We start from the raw sequence: 23038 nt of genomic DNA on the forward strand, positions 1-23038 counted from the left end.
GTGGAATCAGCAATTCTTCTTTCACGTTTGGAAACAGACTTTAAAGTGGACCTTTTTCACTTAAAACCTCACATAAATGTTTTTAACGTGTTTTAGGGAACTGGGGTTTATGCTTTGCTGATTGTTTCTTTTAAATCCATCTTTTCTAATATAACATTATTGCTTGTCAACATAGACTTGCCCTTTTGCACTTTTAAATAGTTGCCCCAAACTTCACTCTGGTTTCTCCCACTAAAAGTCTGACCAGTGACCCCCAATTTTTAAATCTTATAAACTGACTAATAAGGCAGCATTTTGCTATAGAGTCATCCTTTATCTTTTGTCTCCTGGGTTTTATCTAAATTTTTTAATGAAATTGCTACTTTTGTATAGATTTTTAACATATGCTCTATGTTAATATAAGCATAAGAATACAGCATCAGCAACTCTGGCCACTTTATTGCTCTAGTTGAGTAGCTGGGTCAGGAACATAAACAGAGCATCCCTAAACATTGGCCTGTTTGTACGTATGAACAGCTGAGGACCAATTTTTAAAAAGCCACAGTAGGGGCTTCGCTGGTGGCGCAGTGGTTGAGAGTCCGCCTGCCGATGCAGGGCACACGGGTTCGTGCCCCGGTCCGAAAAGATCCCACATGTCGCGGAGCGGCTGGGCCCGTGAGCCATGGCCGCTGAGCCTGCGCGTCCGGAGCCTGTGCTCCGCAACGCGAGAGGCCACAACAGTGAGAGGCCTGCGTACCGCGAAAAAAAAAAAAAAAAGCCACGGTAATCAAAATTTCTGCCCAAATGGTAAAACATGCCCTTGTACAAACTCTGGAATAAAAGTAGTTATAACTAGCTAGCCCCCCCAAATCTTTTTAATAACAACAAAGGAAGCTCTTGGAATGGTTCCTAAAGTCTTGCTACTTAAACCTTTACATGAAAGCACAAAACCTGGTGTATATTTTGGTAACAGCATCAGTACACTCAGCTACTCAGGTTTGTTGATCATTTACTCAGTGCCAGGCACTGGGATACAGAATAGAACTTGAGAGAAGCTGGCCTGTCCTTACCAGCATTGAGCCCACAGTCTAACGGGGTGTGAAGACACAGTGAAAGCCCTGAGAAATTGCTGTGATGAGGGTAAATAGAGCCATACAAGAACGAGGAAGGAGGCCCTCATTCTATTTATTGAAATATAGTTGATTTACAGTGTTGGTTAATTTCTGCTGTACAGCAAAGTGACTCAGTTATACATATATATACATTCTTTTTTATATTCTTTTCCATTATGGTTTATCTCAGGATATTGATTGAATATAGTTCCCTGTGCTATAGAGTAGGACCTTGTTGTTTATCCATTCTATATGTAATAGTTTGCATCAACTAACCCCAAACTCCCGGTCCATCCCTCCCCTCCCCTAACCTTGGCAACCACAAGTCTGTTCTCTATGTCTGTGAGTCTGTTTCATAGATAGGTTCATTTGTGTCATATTTTAGATTCCACATGTAGGTGGTATCATATAGTATTTGTCTTTCTCTTTCTGACTTTGCTTAGCATGATAATCTCTGGGTCCATTCATGTAGCTGCAAATGGCATTATTTCATTCTCTTTTATGGCTGAGTAATAGTCCACTGTGTGTGTGTGTATATGTATATATTTATACACCACATCTTCTTTATCTATTCATATGTTGATGGACATTTAGATTGTTTCCATGTTGTGGCTGTGGTAAATAGTGCTGCAGTGAACATTGGGGTGCATGTATCTTTTCGAATTATAGTTTTCTCCAGATACATGCCCAGCAGTAGGATTGCTGGATCATATGGCAACTCTATTTTTAGTCTTTTGCAGAACCTCCATACTGTTCTCCATAGTGGCTGCACCAATTTACATTCCCACCAGCAGTGTAGGAGGGTTCCCTTTTCTCCACACCCTCTCCAGCATTTGTTATTTATAGACTTTTTTTAATGATGGCCCTTCTGACCAGTGTGAGGTGGTACCTTATTGTAGTTTTGATTTGCATTTCTCTAATAATTAGCAACGTTGAACATCTTTTCATGTGCCTTTTGGCCATTTGTATGTCTTCTTTGGAGAAATGTCTATTTAGGTCTTCTGCACATTTTTCAATTGGGTTATTTTTTTTAAATTTTTATTTATTTATTTATTTATTTATGGCTGTGTTGGGTCTTCATTTCTGTGCGTGGGCTTTCTCTAGTTGCGGCGAGCGGGGGCCACTCTTCATCGCGGTGCGCGGGCCTCTCACTGTCGCGGCCTCTCTTGTTGCAGAGCACAAGCTCCAGACGCGCAGGCTCAGTAGTTGTGGCTCATGGGCCTAGTTGCCCTGCATTGGCAGGCAGGTTCTCAACCACTGCGCCACCGGGGGAGCCCGGGTTATTTGTTTTTTTGTTATTGAGTTGTATGAGCTGTTCATATATTTTGGAAATTAAGCCTTTGTTAGTTGCATCATTTGCAAATATTTTCTCCCAGTTCATAGGTTGTCTTTTTGTTTTGTTTATGGTTTCCTTTGCTGTGCAAAAGCTTGTAAGTTTGATTAGGTCCCATTTGTTTACTTTTGCTTTTATTTCTATTGCCTTGGGATACTGACCTAAGAAAACATTGGTACGATTTAGATCAGAGAATGTTTTGCCTATGTTCTCTTTTAGGAGTTTTATGGTATCATGTCTTATGTTTAAGTCTTTAAGCCATTTTGAGTTTATTATTGTGTATGGTGTGAGGGTTTCTTATAACTTCATTGATTTACATGTGGCTGTCCAGCTTACCCAACACCACTTGCTGAAGAGACTGTCCTCCCCATGGTATATTCTTGAGAAGGTCTCCATTCTAAATACGGGGAAGGGGGATGAGGAAAGACGTCAAGGGAGGTGTGTCAAACAAAAAGATAACTGAGATCTAAAGGATATCTAGGGGTTAACTAGGCAAAGATGGGAAGGAATGGGAAATGGGGAGAATGTTCCAGGAAAAGGAATGGCATGCCCAAAGGCTAGGGGCCAGGGAGAGCAGGACACATTTGAGGAACACTGAAGTTCATTATGGCTGGAGCTCAGAGTTCAGGAGGGACGAGGCAAGAAAGGAGGCTGGGAACATACTCAGGGCCAGATCTTATTTATTCTGGATTTTATAGTTTAAATAAATGTAGTCATTTTGAACCCTTCTCCCCTTACTGGCAGTTAAATTTTTTCTCAAGATGAAGATGTAAATCTGAAACATATCTAAGCCCAAAGAGGAGACATTTTCACTAATAGAAGGATTGCTTGGCTCTGCCCAGGAATGTTTACTAACTGTTAACATTGACTTTTAAAGTTTTCTATTAAAAAAAAAAAAAAAGGGCTTCCGTGGTGGCACAGTGGTTAAGAATCCGCCTGCCAATGCAGGGGACACGGGTTCGAGCCCTGGTCTGGGAAGATTCCATGCGCCGTGGAACAAATAAGCCCATGCACCACAACTACTGAGCCTGCACTCTAGAGCCCGCGAGCCACAACTACTGAGCCCACACAGCACAACTACTGAAGCCCGCATGCCTAGAGCCTGTGCTCTGCAACAAGAGAAGCCACCACAATGAGAAGCCCACACACCACAATGAAGAGTAGCCCCTGCTCGCCGCAACTAGAGAAAGCCCGCGTGCAGCAACAAAGACCCAACACAGCCAAAAATAAATAAATTTATAAAATTAAAAAAATAAAGTTTTCATAGGATTCCTGCCTATATAAGGTACTTTCTAAGAAGATGGCATCTTCTTAATGACTTGCAAAGCAAAACATGAAGCCTATTTTCAAATACTGATTTTCCCATTAAACATTCATTGAAACCATTCAAATCTAATGAAAAGGACTGGCGTTCTCAGACTGTTTTATTCTAAGATGTGGTAGGACTCTACGTGGTCGCGGTAGAGTTAACATCTGCTGAGCATTCAGCATGAGCAGGATAATTCTGACCTGTTTGGGGTTACAAGTCCAAACTGCTTACCCAGAGCCGCTCAGAAAATACCCCTGAAACATTTCAGGCCGGAGTCATGTGAGCCGTGACCTCTGAGTCAGGTCATGGTGAGCCGTGACCTCTGTTTAGGATTCTCACGATTGTGTAATCTTTTCTCCAAAAGACATTAATGTTTTCATTATCTTGTTTTTCTTTTCTTCATGGTAACTTATAGACATACCTAATCTCCTTGCCTTGACACTGAAAACCGCTGCAATCTAGTCTGGCCTCCAGTTCTCAAGACTTCTTTTCCTTCTCTCCAAACCCCTCACGCTCCAACAAAACAAAGCAAGAAAGGGACACTTCAGCAATACTGGGTTGTGTAGAGAGGCACCACAGGAGCCTAGGGAAAGCTCTGGGTTTGGACTCAGAAAACGTAGATTCATGTCCTGGACACACCACTCCCAGGCTTGGGGACTTTGCACAAGACGCTCAACGTTAGTGAACCTCAATATCTTTATCTGTAAAATGACTCGCTTAGCTGATTGTTGGGAAAGTGAAAATGAAGTAATAGTTATAAAAACTCTACGTGGGCTGTAAACCCCAACGCCAATATACAGCGACATCTCACCTCTTCGAGCAGGCTGACCCCCTCGCTTGGAATTGCCTTACCAACCCCACCCACTGCCTTTAACTTTGAAAGCCCTTTTCCTGTTCCATGAATTCAGTTCTGACCTACTCAGTCAGAATGCTTTTTATATTTATATCATAGGACCAGTCATACTCCTTCCATATTATAATTGATTCTATACTTGTATTCTAGTCTACACTTTGTGGATTCTAAATCCATGTCAGATAGGAGTCCAACCCCATCATCTTTCCATTCCTCCTGTCACCCAGCACAGCACTTAGTCTGTGGAGGACCTGAATGAATTAATCCACTCCTTGTTTTTACCTGCTTAGTGCCATACAATGCTGAAATTCGATTTAGTTTCATTGTGAGTCTTTCTCAACTTTTATACCTTTTTCCATAGGGATTTTCCCTTAAGGAGTAACTTCATCTAGGCAACAGTAGAAGTTAGTGCTCTCATTACAGGAAATGAATATTAATGATGAATTGATGACATTTTTCTTTTGATAACCCCTAACTAATAGGAATTAAACCACTGGCCAGTCCAGTTTCGTTTTTTTTTCTTTTAATTATTTATTTATTTTTTTCTTTTAATTATTTATTTTTTTATTTATTTATTATTTTTATATTTTTATTTATTTATTTATTTATTTAATTATTTATTTATTTATTTTATACTTTTATTTAATTATTTATTTATTATTTTAATTATTATTTAATTATTTTAATTAATTATTTATTTATTATTTATATAATTATTATTTTATACTTTTAATTAATTATTTATTTATTTAATTATTTATTTATTTTATACTTTTATTTAATTATTATTTTTTTCTTTTATTATTTATTTATTTTTTTCTTTTAATTATTTATTTATTTTTTTCTTTTAATTATTTATTTATTTATTCGTTTGTTTGGCTGTGCATGTCGGATCTTTAGTTGTGGCATGTGGGCTCTTAGTTGTGGCATGTGGGCTCTTAGTTGCGGCATGTGGGCTCTTAGTTGCGGCGTGGGATCTAGTTCCTTGACCAGGGATGGAACCCGGGGCCCCTGCATTGGGAATGAGTGCAGAGTCTTAACCACCGGACCACCAGGGAAGTAAGTCCCTGGCCAACCCAGTTTTACATCTGTCGATCAATATGTTCCAAAAATATCTGTTCTTTAATTGTCTGAGCATGTTATGACATTGGGAAAGCTATCTAGTGCTGACACTGGAGTATGTGTGGATCTGTTATTCCTCATTATTGCTGTGTAGGTTAAAATGCTGCTTGCTTGTTTTCCAAAGCGTTATTCAGAACCGTCTGTGAGTGAGGTTAAGCTCTCTCAGCTGCAGAGATCATGACTGTGTTTTCACGGAGGCCAAGCTCCCGTGGATGTGTGGGCGGAAGCAGGTTTCGTGATTACCAGCGTCATGCTTGTCCCGGGGGTCTTGTCTCAGTTTACCTATTTGAGTCTCCTTTCTTCTCTTCAAGTGTCAGTTTAACTGATTTACAGGCTCAGAGACCATAATCCTTTCCCATGGACTAGATAAGTCTGGGCTGCTTTCCACCCCTTGTTCATAGGCAGAGCAGGCATCATCCCCTTGAAGCCCCCAGCTTGCTAAAGGGGTCACACGTTTGCTAGAGAGATCCCCTGAGAATGTACCCAAAAGGCAAGGACTAAGGAGGCATAAAGCGCAGGTTCTATGTCAATTTCGGGAAAATCGTGGACATTTTCTTCCCCAAGTTTGTAAAGAATGAGTTTCCTGCTTTTATGCATGGCTGCTCTAAAGAGGTGCCCAGTCTGAAATCCCAGCTACTGCTCTGAAAGGAAATTACTTTCCTTTACTTAAACAGAAGAATAGAATCTCCAAGGCTGGAGCTGGTGGCTGCCCTGGAAGAAACACCTGCAGAGGGAAAGGATGTTTCGATGACGGGCCCCATAGCACACTTCACATGCAGTTGCTCCAAGTCCTTGTAAAGATGCGGTATCTTAACCTTTCAAACCCAGTTTACTATTGAAACGATGAGAGCCCCCTTTTTTCCTGCATTGTAAAAGGAATTAACAACTCAAGGAAAACAAAACTCAAAAAAAAACAGGGGCGGGGACTTCCCTGGTGGCGCAGCGGTTGAGAGTCCGCCTGCCGATGCAGGGGACATGGGTTCGTGCCCCAGTTCGGGAGGATCCCACATGCCGCGGAGCGGCTGGGCCCGTGAGCCATGGCCGCTGAGCCTGCGCGTCCGGAGCCTGTGCTCCACAACGGGAGAGGCCACAACAGTGAGAGGCCTGCGTACCACAAAAAAAAAAAAAAAAAAAAAAAACTCAAAAAAAGAAGAAAAGAAAAAGAACCACTAATTATAGAAAAATAATCACTGTCTGAAAATAATCAAGATGCCAAAGTAAAGTTGTCTGGTCCTATAAATACCAGTAAGAGCAGCAAAGAGCATTTTTATGCCCCCAGAGACCCTCCTTCTGGGGTAACTACTCGCCCATGAGGTAGCATAGCTTTCCTTCACCTGGTTCCCACTTTTCTTTTTTTTTTGTTTTTAATTGATTTATTATTTACTTATTTATTTTTGGCTGCGATGGGTCTTCGTTGCTGCGCGCGGGCCTTCTCTGGTTGCGGCGAGCAGGGGCTACTCTTCGTTGCGGTGTGCAGGCTTCTCATTGCGGTGGTTTCTCTTGTTGTGGAGCACGGGCTCTAAGCGTGCAGGCTTCAGTAGTTGTGGCGCACGGGCTCTAGAGCACAGGCTCAGTAGTTGTGGCGCAGGGGCTTAGTTGCTCTGCGGCATGTGGGATCTTCCCGGACCAGGGATTGAACCCGTGTCCCCTGCATTGGCAGGCGGATTCTTAACGACTGCGTCACCAGGGAAGTCTGGTTCCCACTTTCATAGCTCACGCCCAGCTGGGTGGGCTCCAGGTCAACCTCCACCCAACAAGAGCAAGCAAGACTTGCCTCACTAATGAAAAATACAAAACCCTTATTCAAAGTCCCCCAGTCCCTCTTAGAGAGGTCTTCCTCCCCCGTGATCAGAGACCTGCCCATTTCCCTGATTTTCAGAGCAGTGTTACTTGGCACTTCTGAGCGTCTTTGAACAATCCAGCTCTTCCAAGCTCAGGTGGTCCACTGCACCCACATCTAGCACGTTCTGTAATGTGAATTTCCTCTCAGCACTCAGAAAGAATGTCTTGTTATACTGGGAACACACAGTATGTCCACAAAGCAAGTACACAGTAGCAAATGTAGTAAGTACTCAGGACGCACATGAAAAGAATTAGCCCACGGGTAAGAGGAATGTTCTGTTCCAGTTTGAGCCTGGAGGGCAGTGCTAGAGAAGTGCAGAACATGGGAGAAGGAACCTAAATCCTACTAGGAAGTGGGGAGGAAATCTGAGAACACTCAGCAAAGCAGAGATAAACAAAGGATGAGACTTGGGGTAAATAGCTGAGAGCTTTCAAGTCTGTGGAGGTCACAGAGGAGTACAGAAAATAACCAGAGGGCACAAGTGAAGGAGGGGAAAACACTGAGAGAGAACAGGGGGAGCCGTTATGCGCGGCTGATTAATGTCTGGGGTTTTGGGCCAAGGAGGCAACTGTAACCATGAGAGCTGTAGAGACTGGGGCCTGACGGGCAAAGACATCACCGGGTAAAAATGCCAGCCAGGCACAGGCACGGCATGCCCCGCACTGTGTTCATGGTGGAGGGGGACGGAGGGGGCCGTGCCTCACACAGATCCCTTGTGTTTAATGCGGCTCCAGGCCCTCGCAAAGCCGAGCTGAACACGTCTTAGCAGGGAGGCGATCTGACTCTAAATGAGCAAAGGCAAAGGGTCCGGATCTAGTGGGCTCTTAAATGAGACCCACAGACTCCAGACGGACGCAGAGCCCCATCTCTGGCACTGTCATGAAGGGTAGGAATTCTGAGGGCAGGAGAGGGGCAGGGGCGGGGCTGGGGATGTGAACCAAGTGCTTTATTTTAGGAAAATGGAAAACAGCATAGAAGGAGAACTACTGAGACTCTGAGAGCAGGCAACTCAAAGCTTGTGACAAACACGGGGAGGTCAGACATGGCCCACCGTACCCCCCATGGAGCTAGAGCGATAATAGTAACAATAAGAAGGTTATCGGGTATCTATACCCTTCACTCCAGCTCCTGGAACTTTCCTCTCTTCTCCTTAAATGCTTGCACCTCCCAGTGTCCTCGGTCTCTCCCTGAAAAGACTTGGGAGCAATGTTTCTCCAAATCTGTCCTCCTCTTCTCCTCTCTTACTTTCCACGTTGGTGTTGTCTTTGTCATCTGAGCATCTCCTGCTCTGAAGCCGTGTTTTAAGTGAGTGGTTCTACCTGGGGAGTTGAAAAAAAATAATTCCAGTGCCAGACCCCACACCCAGACCAATGCCCAGACCAACGCGAAACTCTGGGAGTGCAGCCCAGGCCTGCATAGTAGTTAACCGCTCCCAGAGGAGCCCAGTGTGCAGCCAGGATTGGCAGCCACTGCAAGACAGCATCCTTCTTAGAGGCTGGTTCCCGGGTGGTTGGAGCTTGCCCTGTTGGCTGTGTGTCTGGTGCCTGTTATTCCTGCAGATGCCCCTCTGCAAGATCTCTTCCAACCTGCATAACCTTCCAGAGACTGAACAAATCTCTTTTTGATAATTCCTAATCTAAAAGAGTGACCCGGTACTGCACTGCCCATCCCCACAGTCTGCTTCCAGAGTGGTCAGCCTGGCCTGAGGGATTTACTGGGCCTCCTACAATGTAAATCTCTTCCTTGGATGAAGTGGAATTGAGGACTTATCTAGTTCTCAGGGAGCTGAAGAACTTTAGTCTTCTACTTAAGACCCCAGGTGGGAAGCTCCCTGGAGCCCGGGCTGTCTAGTGGACAGGGAACTGCAGAAGTGGCCCCACAGTAGCATCCTCCCAGGTCCTCCTGGGAGCTCAGGCCTCAGCCTTCTTCAGCTTTCCAAAATATTCTAGGTACTGGGCTTAGCAAGTCCAACGCTCCTGAAGTTGAAGGCCACTTGGCAGTCCCTCATATCCTTCCCCCTAGGGGCAGGGTTCAAGAGCATCTCTTTCTTTGGACTACATCCCTTGTTAGTCAGCTCGGGGCCTATGGACAGAGACTAAGCTTTGAGGGTGGGTGAGCCTCCAGGTTCGGGAGGAGTTCCCCTTACAGCTCACAGCTCGGCTCAGGAAACAGTTCTGATGCCTGACGATGCCAGGCACTTGTGGGTGTGTAGGGAAGGCAAGGACTCAAAGACGAAGTGTCCTGGGGGAACTTGCACTCTGGGTTTCTAGGAAGCTCAGAATCAGGTGGCCATAAGTGCCCTCCTGTGGAAACTTCCCCACCCAGTTCTGTGCTTGCAGAATAGGAAAAAGTGACCCTAAATTTTCACGTGTTGGAATTAAGGTGAGTCACAGTCCAGATAGGACAGGCCCATGAAATGTGGGGGAAAAAAGCATTTCCAAGGCTCCATTAGCATGAACAAGATACACCCACATAACTAGGGAGTTTCCCTTCATAAAGGTACCCTGTGTGAAGTCAGTTCTTCCATGTGCTCAAACCACATAAAAATGTAGCCCGCTAACTTAACATGTGTGGATGTCAGTCATGCCGGTGTTGTGATGGTAGTTTAGCTATTCCAGCTCCGTGGGAGCTTTGCCGGATACATGAGCTCATCCCTTGGCAATGTTGCTGACACAGCCCCAGGTTAGCTCAGCCACCACACGGCCACCAGAGTGATCTCTCCACCTTACACATCTGAACTTGGCTTTAAATCCCTCATGGATTTATTTTACCTAGTGCAGCGTGGCTGCAAGGATGACCCCAGGCCACATGTACCAGAATCACCTGTGGGTGGGAACCTCAGCCTGGAGTCAGACCCTTGGTTATTATTCTATCATTTTGTGCTGGGTCCATACTTGTTAGGGGAAAAGAATAAGAAGACATCATGAAATAAGAGATTGGTTTGCAAGCAACAAATTACAAGAAACATCAACTTTCTTTTTATGTTCCATGGTCCGTTCAAACTTATGATACTTCTGAGACATTGCAAGAGTCACAGTCATAGAAAGACATCTGAATACTATGATATCTACTACAGAAAAAAAAAAAAGATTAATACACTCTAGGAAGATTTTCAGCATCAAAGATTGGAGCCAAAATAGGGTGTCTCATTAACCCAGAGATAACTAGCTGTCAGCCAAGAAATGTAATTCACAGGATCTGTGTATGCCGTTACCAGGGTTGCATCATACTGGACAGTCTACTTTCAGATGAACTGCCCCTGCACATAAGTGGCTGGTTGCTAAGCAGTGTCTTAGCTGTCTACTCCCCTGCTTTACCTGGGATGGGGTGGGGTGAGAATGCGCTGGGTGTCAGCAGCGAGCTGCTGGAATTCCCTCCAGAGAAGCTGTCCCTGGGAAAGCGAGCCAAAGCTGTCTTCCTTCCATACCCAGGAACCCACCCAGCCTGCCAGGGCTAAAGTGTAAACTTGACCGTGTTTACCTTGGTACCACTGGTCCCCCAGTCTGTTTCCTTTCTCTCTGTGGGGTTCGGCACCTCCTCATTGCCCAAATCCGCAAATCTAAGCCCAAACTCATCCTTTCCCCCTTCTCCAATCCAAGGCCTTCCTCAGACAGACACCCTGGCTTTTCTGTCCACGGTGTCTCAGCCTCCTCTTACCCAGCCCACAACTTTTGACTCATTCCCTCATCCCCACATCCAGTCAGTTCCCAGGTAGTGTTGGTTCTTCCTGAATAATCTCTCAAATCTGCCTCTTTCCTTTCTGTTCCCATTGCTACCACCTTGATTTAGGCTTCTAATCCCCACCCTGTCCCAGTCCTGCTGCAAAGGCCTCCAAAGTCATCTCCTGAAATGCCACTTGAATCACATCTCTCCAACATTCAGAGACGCAGTGGACCACAAAGTGTCCCCCCCTCCTCCTTCCACTGTGCTCCACACCCAAATCTCAGCTATGCTCTCCCCGAGCAGACTGGGGTGCTTGCTGTTCCACCAGCCAGCTGTTGTTTTCCTGCCTCCACACCTCTGCTCAGGCAGGTCTCTGAAGTTGAAAACCTTCCTTGAGAGAAAGTGTACTTCTGAACTTCAGGGCCTGCTCAGATACCAGCTCCTTTCGCCAGCCACCCCAGCTCCAAACGATGTGTCATCTCCATTCTCTGAAGAAGCAATTTGTATTAGCTCCAGTCATAAGGATTTACTTTGAAATAAAAGCAGTAACTAATACTTACTGAGTGTTTACCCCATGCCAGGTACTGTGCTAATTGCTGTATCTTGTTTGATCTTTCTGAAAATCTAATGACTTAGGTATTATCCCATTTCACAGATGAATAAACTGAGAAACATTAAATAACTTGTTCAGTGTCACATAACTCAGAAGTGGTAGAGCAGTCTATTACCTTCCTAGCATTTTAATCTGTCTATATCTGTTCAACCTCCCCATCCCACCTCAATATATTGTATCCAAAAAAGAGGAAGCATTTCTTACATACATTTCCCCCCAGCAGTGTTTGGGAGAACCCCATCATTATAAACTTTTGGGCCTTCACTCACACTAAAATGTAAATGACCAACAGGAGCAACCATAATGAGATGACTTTGCCTTAAACAAAAGCTCTGAAGTTAAATCTGGCCTATGGTGCTTAAGATTTAGTCCTTTCTTCTCCTGCCCTTACTGTCCTCAACTGATACCCATGAGACTGTGTGCCAGATTCTCATACCTAGGGTCAGCTGCTGTATCACTGCACCTCTAGAAGTTCCCGAAATGACTTGCCTTGGCAGATGGCTCTGCCCTTTAATTAGCCATACAGTTCCTGCTTCCCCTGATTTAATATCAGGAAGTTTCCACATCTTTCATCCCCTTCCCCCTCTTGGCCATAGTGCCTTCCTACTATTCTTTTCCCATTTTGTACTTTTGTTTGGTGCTTTTCCCTTCAACGTGTTATCGGAATCCAATCTGGGGATTTTTGCCAAGTTGTCTGAACTCTTTATCTCCATATGTGGTGTCTCACTTCGTTCTTAAACCCTCCTTTTTTGGTATGAATGCACATACTCTGTGAGCTATTTTAGGACCCAGCATCATTAAGAGACAAGATGAGTGTGGTTTGCAAATTACCATAACTTGGAGAAGTCTTTATACTCGACTCTCTTAGCCATGTTAATAAGTACTTAGTGAGAGCTATAATGTGAATAATATAAACCAGCATATTGCAGAAACCCTGTTTTTGATGTATGGTTGATGGATGATCGTTTCCCCACAGCAGATCTACCCTTCTCATTGGAACTTTCTTAGCTAATATATATTTAAATTATTTTACATCCCAGATTGTATACAAATTGGTTGTTGAGTGGGCAGTAGCCAAGAAACCTTGTTTGTGGCAAGAGGAAGTCAAGTGGAAGATTAAAGAAAGTCGCAGTGAATAATCTTCCAGTTGATAAATAAGAAGTGACTATAGCACCACTTTGGTTAGGTACCTTGGCAAATGTGTACACTGGTATATTTTCAAGATCGTGGCTATCTTCTTAGTTCCGTATGACTAGTCATGTTATGTTCTGAATTTACTGCTGCCCTTTTTCCACTACATAGAATCTGGTCTGTCCCTCCTCCCAGTGAACACGAAGTACATCTGATTCCAGAGTTTCTGGCTCAGTTATGACTCTATCAGGACACTGGCATCTTCAATTAGCCCTGCTAAGGAAAGCGCTAGAGAATAATGACGCACTAAGCTGTGTGGCACTAACTCTGAACTCAACAAGATTTCAGAGAAGAAATAAGTGCAAACTGGAGCTGTAAAAAAAAAAAAAAAAAAAGTCAAAAAGGAGATGAAACTTCAGCCTTAGAGCTCCAAATAAAAGGATAGGGCATAGATAATAGATGAGAGGAAGGAGGACATCCCAAGTAGGCAAGTGCATAAGCAAAGGTTCTAGAAGTGGTAATAAGCATGTAATGAGAGAGTGAGCATGAATGCTAGGAGCAGAGAATTTGGTAGAAATAAGAAAGAAGAGTGAATTTGTAGGGTAAACATGGGAGAGATCATGGGGAAAATGAAGGCAGCAATGAAAAAAAATGTGGTTGAATAGGATATCAACAAAATTGAACAAAAATTGACTGTTAAGGAGAATTTGACTTTTGACCATTTCCCAGGTTCAATCGAGTATTATATTTAGCTCCAAAACATGACCTCTCCTAACATCTTCTGTGCAGCTTTTCCAGATGAAAATATTGGCTAACTAGGTAACCACTGATACCTTTCTAATAAAGCTCTGTTTTTTCCATCACTGGGAGAATGAACTTTGTTATGAGTCATGTACAGTGCATTTAGGTAGATGAGGTGGTGCATTGGACTGATTTGTAGGGAATGAGAGCTCCCAGAACCAGGCAGGCAGTGGAGCCTCAAAACTTCATGGTTGTCAAAGATGCCATATGACTGTGCTCTAGGACACATTCATGATGGGTACATTCACTTCCAGCCCAAAAAGAAAATTCTTAGACCTGCCCTGGTTTCTTCTGTATAAATGGGTAAGTGACTTGTCCAAGGTCTCTTGGCTATAAGCAGTAGACAAGGATCCAGAGCCAAGTGTTCTCTTCCCAAAAGTGCTTTGGGTATTTTTGTTTGTTTTAATGGTAACATGGTGAGGGCATCTCAGGTCATGTCTGGGGAGTGTTTTGTGCTCTGTAAGAAACTAGGAAATTGTTCACATATTTCTTTTATATTATTCCCATGCTTTTTATAGGTAACAAATTTTAACTCTGTCCTCTCCTACAATTTTATGTAAGATCAGGTTGAATCAATTTCTTGTCAAGTTCAAAATTAATTCTATTTCAGGGTCTTTTTCTCATGACATTTGTGTGTTTTGTGAGAACTGCCCTTCTTTACCTCTTCAGAATCAAATCGAAATATTACAAATTTAAATCCATTGAAAATTCTTCCTTTTCTATATCTTTAGTGATTTTTCAGACCATAGCTAGTTTTAGGTTATAATTGAATAAGCAATCTGTGGTCTGTGGGTCATTTGTCTAGAATTTAATTAAGAGTGTCTGAGGGGGACGATGTAGATTCCATAGGAGAATCTGACTCCTTCCAGGTAGTTTTAAGGTGACACTGGTTCCTTAAATTTAATTTTAGTTTTCTTCCAAACTTAAAACTTTCTTCTTCCTTACACAGTTTCATTCAGGACCTGGTTCTCTTTATTTCACTTTCTCTTTCTTCTCCTTCTCCTTTACTTCCTCCCTCCCTCCCTTCTTTTTCTTCCTCTTTCTCTTCAAGGATTGATTAAAAGGAAGAGACCACCTAAGTTTACCAGGCAAAACTTATAAGGGAGCGGGCTTCCCTGGTGGCGCAGTGGTTGAGTCCGCCTGCCGATGCAGGGGACACGGGCTCGTGCCCCGGTCCTGGAAGATCCCACATGCCGCGGAGCGGCTGGGCCCGTGAGCCATGGCCACTGAGCCTGCGCGTCCGGAGCCTGTGCTCCGCAACGGGAGAGGCCACAGCAGTGAGAGGCCCGCGTACCGCAAAAAAAAAAAAAAAAAAAAAAGGGGGGGAGCAAGAAAACAAACTTAGAGATCTGAGAAAGATCGAATGAAATTGAATGAGAATTGAGTTGAGAAAGGTAAGAATGGAACATGGAGTAGCCTGGTTTGGGGGCATTCATGTGAAATAGAAAAATAGGGTGAGTTGGAGGTGGGGAAAGTCTTGGGATGGACTTCCCCACATCAGCCACCAGGCATCGCTGTGACAGCTTGGTTGCTGCCTGGAGTTGTCCACAGTGGGGAAGGAGAGGAGAGAGGCAGTGGGCAGTTAATCTGTACAGGATGTCTGCTAGACAGATGTTTGTGCAGCCTGAAGTCCTTACTGGAACAAAGGCAAGGATAAATAAATAATTGAACCTATTCTGGTGTTTGTTCCTATACATTTAAATATTCTGTGACTTGTTTTAAGTGGAATCCAAACACTGTGCGTGATTTAGATGGCAATGTTGTTACCCTTGGCTTGGCCTCAAGGGCTGGTTTTGAGCTTTCTGCCCAAAAATGAGCTCAGAATGAACTAAAAAGTTATTTTATCCTTAAAAACAGAAATAATTCTGGGTCTGCTTTGGCCTTCTTGGAAAAAAGGCAATGTGGAAAGATTTAGAAATTATTTTGGTAAAGAGTCATTTTTTCAACTGCTCTCCTGAGGTAGAACAGAACCTTCAGGAATTGAATTGCATGGTACACATGCAATTTGAGGTGATTTTGGCAGTGAAATTGCTTGTCAGTGGAGTATGTGGGATGGTGGTTCTTCAGAGTGGGGACGGGGTGCAGTGCTGTTGGATCTGCCATCATATCAGCCCCACATATTTTCACCATCCTTCACTTCCATACAGAACGTGTCCACTTGGTGTCTCTGTGGGTCAACATTTGTTCAGGGACATCTGAAGTAGCAAGGGGTTTTGTAAATGTTGTGCAGCAAACTGGTCCTGATGGCCCTTCCCTTTGCCTCTCCACCCCATCAACTCAACAGGGGTCCGTGAGTAATACAGATTTTTGTGGTAGGCAACTCTTGTTGAATTCTAGGCATTGCCTGGTAGCAGAATTGACAAAATTATTTATGTTCTTGGGATGGTCCAAATATTGACTCAGCCCATCCACCCAAGGTTTTATATGTATTTCAAGAGTTGGGAGAGAGAAAGAGGAACTCACAGCATGATTCGTCCTAATTTGAATGCCCTGGTGATGGCTCTCAGAGTATTCCTGGGTAGGTTCAGCTGTTTTTAAAGAATTTTTGCTCCTCCTGAAATGTTCTGCTTCATGGAATAAGGAGAGAATTGCAGGGAGATAAAACAGATCTGTTCTCCATTCAGTGCTTCAGTTTTATTACATTTAATTCTAAATCATACCATGTTTGTTGGTACAAGGATAGACACATAGACCAATGGAACAGAATAGCGAATCCAGAAGAAGACTCACACATATATGACCAATGGATCTACCACAAAGGCACCACTTTCAGTAGGAAAAGGATGGTCTTTTCAACAAATGATGCCAAAACAATTGGCTATCCTTTGGGGAGAGAGTGATGAACTTTGACCTCTACTTCATAGCATACACAAAAATTAATTCAAGATGGACCACAAACCTAAATGTGAAAGGTAAAACCATAAAGCTTGTAGAAGAAAACAGGAGATCTTTAGGGCCATGGGCTACACAAAATAAATTTAACAGGACACAAAAAGCACTAATCATAAAAGAAAATTTTGATATATCAGACTATATTAAAACTATGAATATCTTAGTTTTGGACTTCCCTGGTGGCCTAGTGGTTAGGATTCCAGGCTTTCACTGTGGTGGCCCAGGTTCAATCCCTGGTCAGGGAAGATCCTGAAAGCCACGCAGTGTGGCCAAAAATAAATAAGTAAAATAAAGAATATCTTCGTTTGGGATTTCCTTGGTGGTCCAGTGGTTAAGCATCCATCTTCCAATGCAAGGGACGCCAGTTCGATCCCTGGCTGGGGAATTAAGATCCCACATGCCGTGGGGCAACTAAGCCCGCACGCTCTGGAGCCAGTGCACCACAACTAGAGAGAAGCCCATGTGCCGCAACTAAGACCTGGCACAGCTAAATAAATAAATATAAATAAATAAAATTTAAAAAAAAAGAATATCTTAGTTTTAAAATTAGGCTGTCAGAGGAATCCATAGCGTGTCTTCAAGACGTGTGACAGAAAATTAGGCTGGAGTTCTTCCACGTGCTCTCCAGAATCTGCCCCTGGCAACGATGGATAACTCTGCTCCCTGCTCTGCCTATAGAGAGATGGCTGTGAGTTGAAATAAATGGTTTGTCACAAGGCTGAGGCACTCAGATCTCACAGGAATCTTGCATTCCTCATGTGGTTTTGCTACGTGAGAGGCAGCTTTGTTCCCGAGCCCCTCCAATCTCTGAACACTGGTGTATTCTTCTCAGAACACTCCCTTGAGAACCCCCGAGCCTTGAGGTCATCCCACCAAGTCCGTGTGTGGGAAGGAGGACAGTCTCTTGGGGCCCTCAGAGGTGAGCCAGATCCGGTTCTGTGGTGTCCAAGCTCTTGGGGTCCCAGGGCCCTGGAGGAAGGCTGGGATGCAGTGAGGCCCAGCCCTGCCCTACCCTGCCCTTTGTGGGGCCTTGTGTTGGTGAGGACAGATGAGGAAACATCAGAGACCGAGCCAGCAACACACATAAACACAGCACCGCTGTGCTAACCACGTCCATGTTTGCCACAGAAAAGCCAAGACCCCTGGCCAAGATAGATGCTTCCTTTCAGACCTAGGGTTTAGCGGGAAGGAAACACGAAATATATTTAGAGCTTTCAAAACTTTGTTTGGCACATTCTTACAAAGGGGAAAAATAAAACTACCCTGAGGGATTTTTAAAAAATCAGCTTCTAATACTTTAGAGAGTGGGAAAAATCTTACATGCTGTTATTTCCTTTCTGTTTCAAGAAGTTAATCGTGGGCTGGAAACAGCCTGTTGCAAAAGGGGAGACTTCATGCCCTTTGAATGCTGCTTATGCCAGAAAACTTTCCAGGCCCCAAGGGGAGGTTGTCCCTTTCCCAGGACTGTGATGCAAGATGACCCTAAAGTTAGATATTTTATTCAGCTGGAAGACCCAAGGCAGTGGAGAGCTGAAATTCAGAGGGAATAATTAACTCATTCTTTGAAGAAATGGCGTTGAGCTTTGGGTTCAGGCCAGGTTCGGTTCTGGAAGTAATGTGCTGTCACCCCAGGCTCCTGGCTCTCCTTCCCTCTAATGTGGACTCTCTGAAGGCCCCTGGTGCCTGAAACCAGGCACTGCGAATTAGCAGTGGATGTGCTGAGTGTCCAGCACATTAACCAAGGAGTGGTTGTTTGTTGCCCCTTCCCCCCAGACAGAAATACTGGTATATAAAAAAGAGAAACATTCACTATTTTGGGAGTAAAGTTTCACTATATTAATTGGAAAGTCGCAGATAAGCAAAACAGCTGGTAAATTAAAACTCATTTAAGCATGATTTGTGGGAGAAGAAAATTTTGTAAGCAATATGTTTTTCTTCCTAATTGTCTTTTGACTGTCAAGATGTATGCATCACCAGAGAATAGCTTAAACTCCCGCTGGTGGCTGGGGTAAGCTAGTCTGGTCTTTGAAATTGGCTTCAGGTAATCAACAGAGGGGATAGCCTCCTAAATATAATGAGGTATTTACTTCCTAGTAATACTTAACAGATTACTAGCACGCTGAGGGATGTTAAAGACTGCTTAAAAGGATGGTTTGACTTTGTGCCCTCTCTTATAGGTCCCTCCATCGTGACGCCCCCCAAGGATATCTGGAATGTCACTGGCGCCCAGGTGTACTTGAGCTGTGAGGTCATCGGAATCCCAACCCCTGTCCTCATCTGGAACAAGGTCAGTGGCCCAGATTTCAGAAGATACCCTAGATTGACCGGCTCCTCTTATGCTGCACAGGGTAGTAATAGCCTGAAGTCCTCAGCCAGTCCAGTGCCTGCGGCTCCTTAAACTCAAGGCCTTCTGACAGTCTTCCAGACACCTGTCCTGGATCTATCAAACAATTTTACTGACCTCCAGAATAGTCCCTGCCCTGCTTTTGTTAGCAGTCCCTGAGCAGGGAGCCTTAGGAGCTAGAAGAACTATGATGCTAAACACCCATCCCACCCTCTGTGTGTGTGTGTGTGTGTGTGTGTGTGTTGCAGTGTAACATTGTTACAAGTTAAGATTGTGAGCTCCTTGGGCGGGTTGGCTGGGTTGTCTCTGAGCCAGGATTTCTCAGCGTCAGCACTGTTGACATTTTGATCCAGATGGTTCTTTGTTGTGGCAGCTGCCCTGTGCACAGTAAGTAGTTTTGCAGCGTCCCTGGCTTCTACCCACCTGATGCCAGTAGCAGGTGCGCGTGTGCGCACATACACACACCACTGTGACGGTTAAAAATGCCAGCAGACATTATCAGATGTTCCCTGGGGGAAAAGCCACCCTAGATTGAAAAACAATGCTCTCTCTGTTTTTCCTCCACATGAACATGGCATAGCATTCTTGTAAAGATTACATAAAGTAACCCAGCTACATCACTTGGCCCGTTGTCAGATACATAATTAGCACTCAGGAGATGTTAGCTCTTGTTCCTGAACATGTTTCCCTTTGAGGAGCGGTTATCTTGTATAGCTATCTTTATATTTGAAAGACAACATATTCTTAGTGTGTCTGTAGAAGGGAAGAGAAAACACTCGTTTGCCAGCTCAAGTAATACTTCACAGTCATACTGTACATTATTTTACATTATTGCCCTTATACCTTTTGACTTAAGTCTCACAACAGTCTGTGGGGTAAATATCATCAAACTCATGCTAACAAAAGGGAAATGTAGTTTCCGTTAAAAGGCATGACAAGAAGCCCCTTTTCAGCTGCTTTTCTTCTCCAGCAAGCTCTAAGGTGGATGATGGGCTCTCCTGATTATCTTGTTTCCTTGGTGTCTGACCAGGGGAGCAACTTCTAGAACTCCAGGAGGGATTTTGGCTCCCATTGTCAGAACTTTTTGTGTTGCAAGTTGTAGAAACTCACTTCACACTAGTTTAGGCAAAAGAGAAAAAAAAAGGGGTGGGGGACGTTTCTAGCCTCAAGGGCAGCTGGATCCAGGTACACAGTTGGGTCAGAACCCTAACTCTTGACTCTTTGCTCTCAATGTACCCTTACATCATTTTTTCCTTCTACTTCAGAAAGATTCCTCCATGCTATAGGCCATAGTGTCACTGGCAGCTCCAAGGTCACATTATAATGTTTCAAGACCCCAGAGGAAAGAAAGCGCCTCCTCTCTCTGCTGCTTTGTAGAATTCCCACTGAAGGGCTCTGACCCAGGCTGGGTCACCTGCTAACCTCCGGGTCCCCCATGTGGCCGTCTGGCAGGAGCGGTGTCAGGGGGACTCTGGAACCTCTCTGGGGCTGGGGGGTGGGCAGAGATGACACCAGCTGTGCTATTACTGCCCTTTACAGCCAGAACGTCTGTTAAAGGGAGGGATGAAATTTTACCTCCGTAAACTATATTTTTTAAAAGGGGAGGCAGGAGCAGTGAAAAGCAAAAATGCAGCCGGTGGATGTGTTCCTCCTGGCCTTCAGCAAAAGCTGCTTATGCTCCTCATTGCTTATTTGGAGGTTGCTGGTTTGATCCAGGGGGTGGAGAGGTGAGGAACAACTTTTCCAAAGGATATCCATAAAAAGCTCTGTGCAGTTCTCTAGGGATACACAATGAGAAGCCAGGGTGACCCAGGCGTCCCAGGGCATGTGACCTTCATGACCGATCTTGACAGAGAGTAATTTCTTCAGTCCTTGCTCTGCCTATCGCTCCAGCTAACGTACGCACATACCAGGGAATAAATTAACCTCAGGAATCTTTTCCTTTAAACTTTAGGATCCTATGGGGGCAGATTCCATGGACTTCCCTGAGGGCTTGTCAACTGGGGGAGTTCCGGGGGGGGGGGTGGGAAAGGATGGAGTGGGAGTGGAGAGAGAAACAGAAAAAAGAAAATGTCTACAGACTTGCCAAAACAAACAAAAACCCAACTGCCAGGCTCTGCTGATTTTCTTCCACCTTCATAATGTACTTTGCCACATGCATGACCTAAAGCAGTGTTTTTCAAATTGCAGACCATGACCCATCAGTGAGTCTTGAATTTAATGTAGGGATCACAACAAGAATTTTCTTAAAAAATAAAATATAAAATGTCTTAGGTAAAGGTACATTTAGTAAAGGTATTTCATAAAACTTTTCCTTTGTGTATTCCAGATTGCAATGCAAAATATATTTCTTACTATGGACCATGTCAAAGCACTTGGAGAGTCACTGACCTAAAGAATTAAAACAGGCCATTTGTTTTCTGCCCCACTCTCCTTGTAACCAAACTGTTAAGAATGCAGATTTATATTTAAGATCACCTGTCAAAGCCAATTTAAGCGCAGAACTGCTTTTTGGACATAAATGAATCTTAGAATCCTGACTTGTTAAACCAAGGTTCAAAGAAGGTAGCATGTCTTTCTTGCTCAAGGCTTCTTAGCAACAGCAGAACTGACAGGATAAGCCTTCTCTCCAAGACACTTCAGGCTACAGCGACAGTTCTATGGCAGCCTAGTGAGTGGTCTGTGCTATCCTGACCAGGACTTATCATGTGACCTTAACAAGTCCCATAGTTTTTTTCAGAAAACCCCTAGCCTATAAAGATTCCAAGGGAAATATTTTGAAATGGGGAAATGAACTGAAATAGCTGAATTTACCTTAACCCTGGTAAGTCAGAGGGATGCTTACAAGGAACGTGAAACACCAGAATTCCTTCCAAACATTTAGATGTTTCTGAGATTGAGGCTTTCTATTCTTTTCCTACCTGAACATTTCTTCAGATTAGGACTTTCATGACCTCTAAGAATATTCTTTTTTGAGTAAAAAAAAATATATATATATGTATGTATATATGTATATGTGTGTGATTGATTGTGGTAAAAAGGAGAAACTATCCAAAGATGTATAAAGAAAGAGGTCATAACATCCTCCCACCTCCTTCCACTCCTTGAAATAACCAATGTGAACTTCCCAGGTTTTTATCTTTCTATACCCTTATTCATGCCCAAATGTATACAAACACATATTCCCAGTGTGCGGGGTGAGGTGGGGATGTAGTGTGCAAGTACTCTGAAATTGCGTTTCTCAAGAAATATTTCATGGGCATCCCTCCAGGTCTGCTTCTCAAGAACTACATAATATTCCAAGTGTGGATATACCATAATAAACAGTTTCTGTGTTTCCAACTTTTCATCACCTTAGATAATGCTGCCTTAAATATCTGAGTATACATATCCTACATGCAACCACCTTTTTTGCCCCTATAGGATAGATTCCCCCAAAAGATACATGACTAAGTCAAAAGATTTAATTTTAGTCTTAATAGACATTGTCAGATTACTTTTTTTAAAAATTCTTTACCACTTCATTTAATAATTATGAAAATGTTAAAAAATCTGACAAGTTGGAGGCAGTGTACCTCTTAGAGCACTCCTTAGTACCCTCAATACAGTAAACATTTATTTCTTATCTACAGTGTGTTATGCACTCTGCTAATCTCATTTGTTCCTGTTTTCAAGGAATTCTGTCTGGTTTCTTTTCTTTTTTAATTGAACTATAGTTGATTTATAATGTATTAATTTCTGCTATGCAGCAAAGTGATTCAGTTATATGTCTGAGTATAGCCCACATCTGCTAATCCCAACCTCCCACTCCATCCCTCCACCAACCCCCTCCCCCTTGGCAACCACAAGTCTGTCTTCTATGTCCGTGAGTCTGTTCCTGTTTTGTAGATAGGTTCATTTGTGTCATATTTTAGATTCCACATATAAGTGATATTATACGGTATGTGTCTTCTCTTTCTGACTTACTTCATTTAGTATGATAATCTCTAGATCCGTGTTGCTGCAAATGGCATTGTTTTGTTTTTATGGCTGAGTAGTATTCC

The 23038-nt window shown here is 43.5% G+C and overlaps 1 protein-coding gene across 1 annotated transcript in view; it reads left to right on the forward strand.

Annotated features, from left to right (window-relative positions):
- The window catches only part of IGFBP7 (insulin like growth factor binding protein 7), a 75331-nt gene that overhangs the window by 45684 nt on the left and 6609 nt on the right, over window positions 1-23038 (forward strand). Inside the window, exon 2 of the mRNA XM_082653086.1 lies at window positions 18829-18938. Coding sequence (XP_082509212.1) covers window positions 18829-18938 — 110 coding nt within the window. The remainder of the gene's footprint in view (window positions 1-18828; window positions 18939-23038) is intronic.

The sequence above is a fragment of the Grampus griseus genome, assembly GCF_964374135.1.
Source record: "Grampus griseus genome assembly, chromosome: 4".
In the NCBI taxonomy this organism is placed as follows: Eukaryota; Metazoa; Chordata; class Mammalia; order Artiodactyla; family Delphinidae; genus Grampus; species Grampus griseus.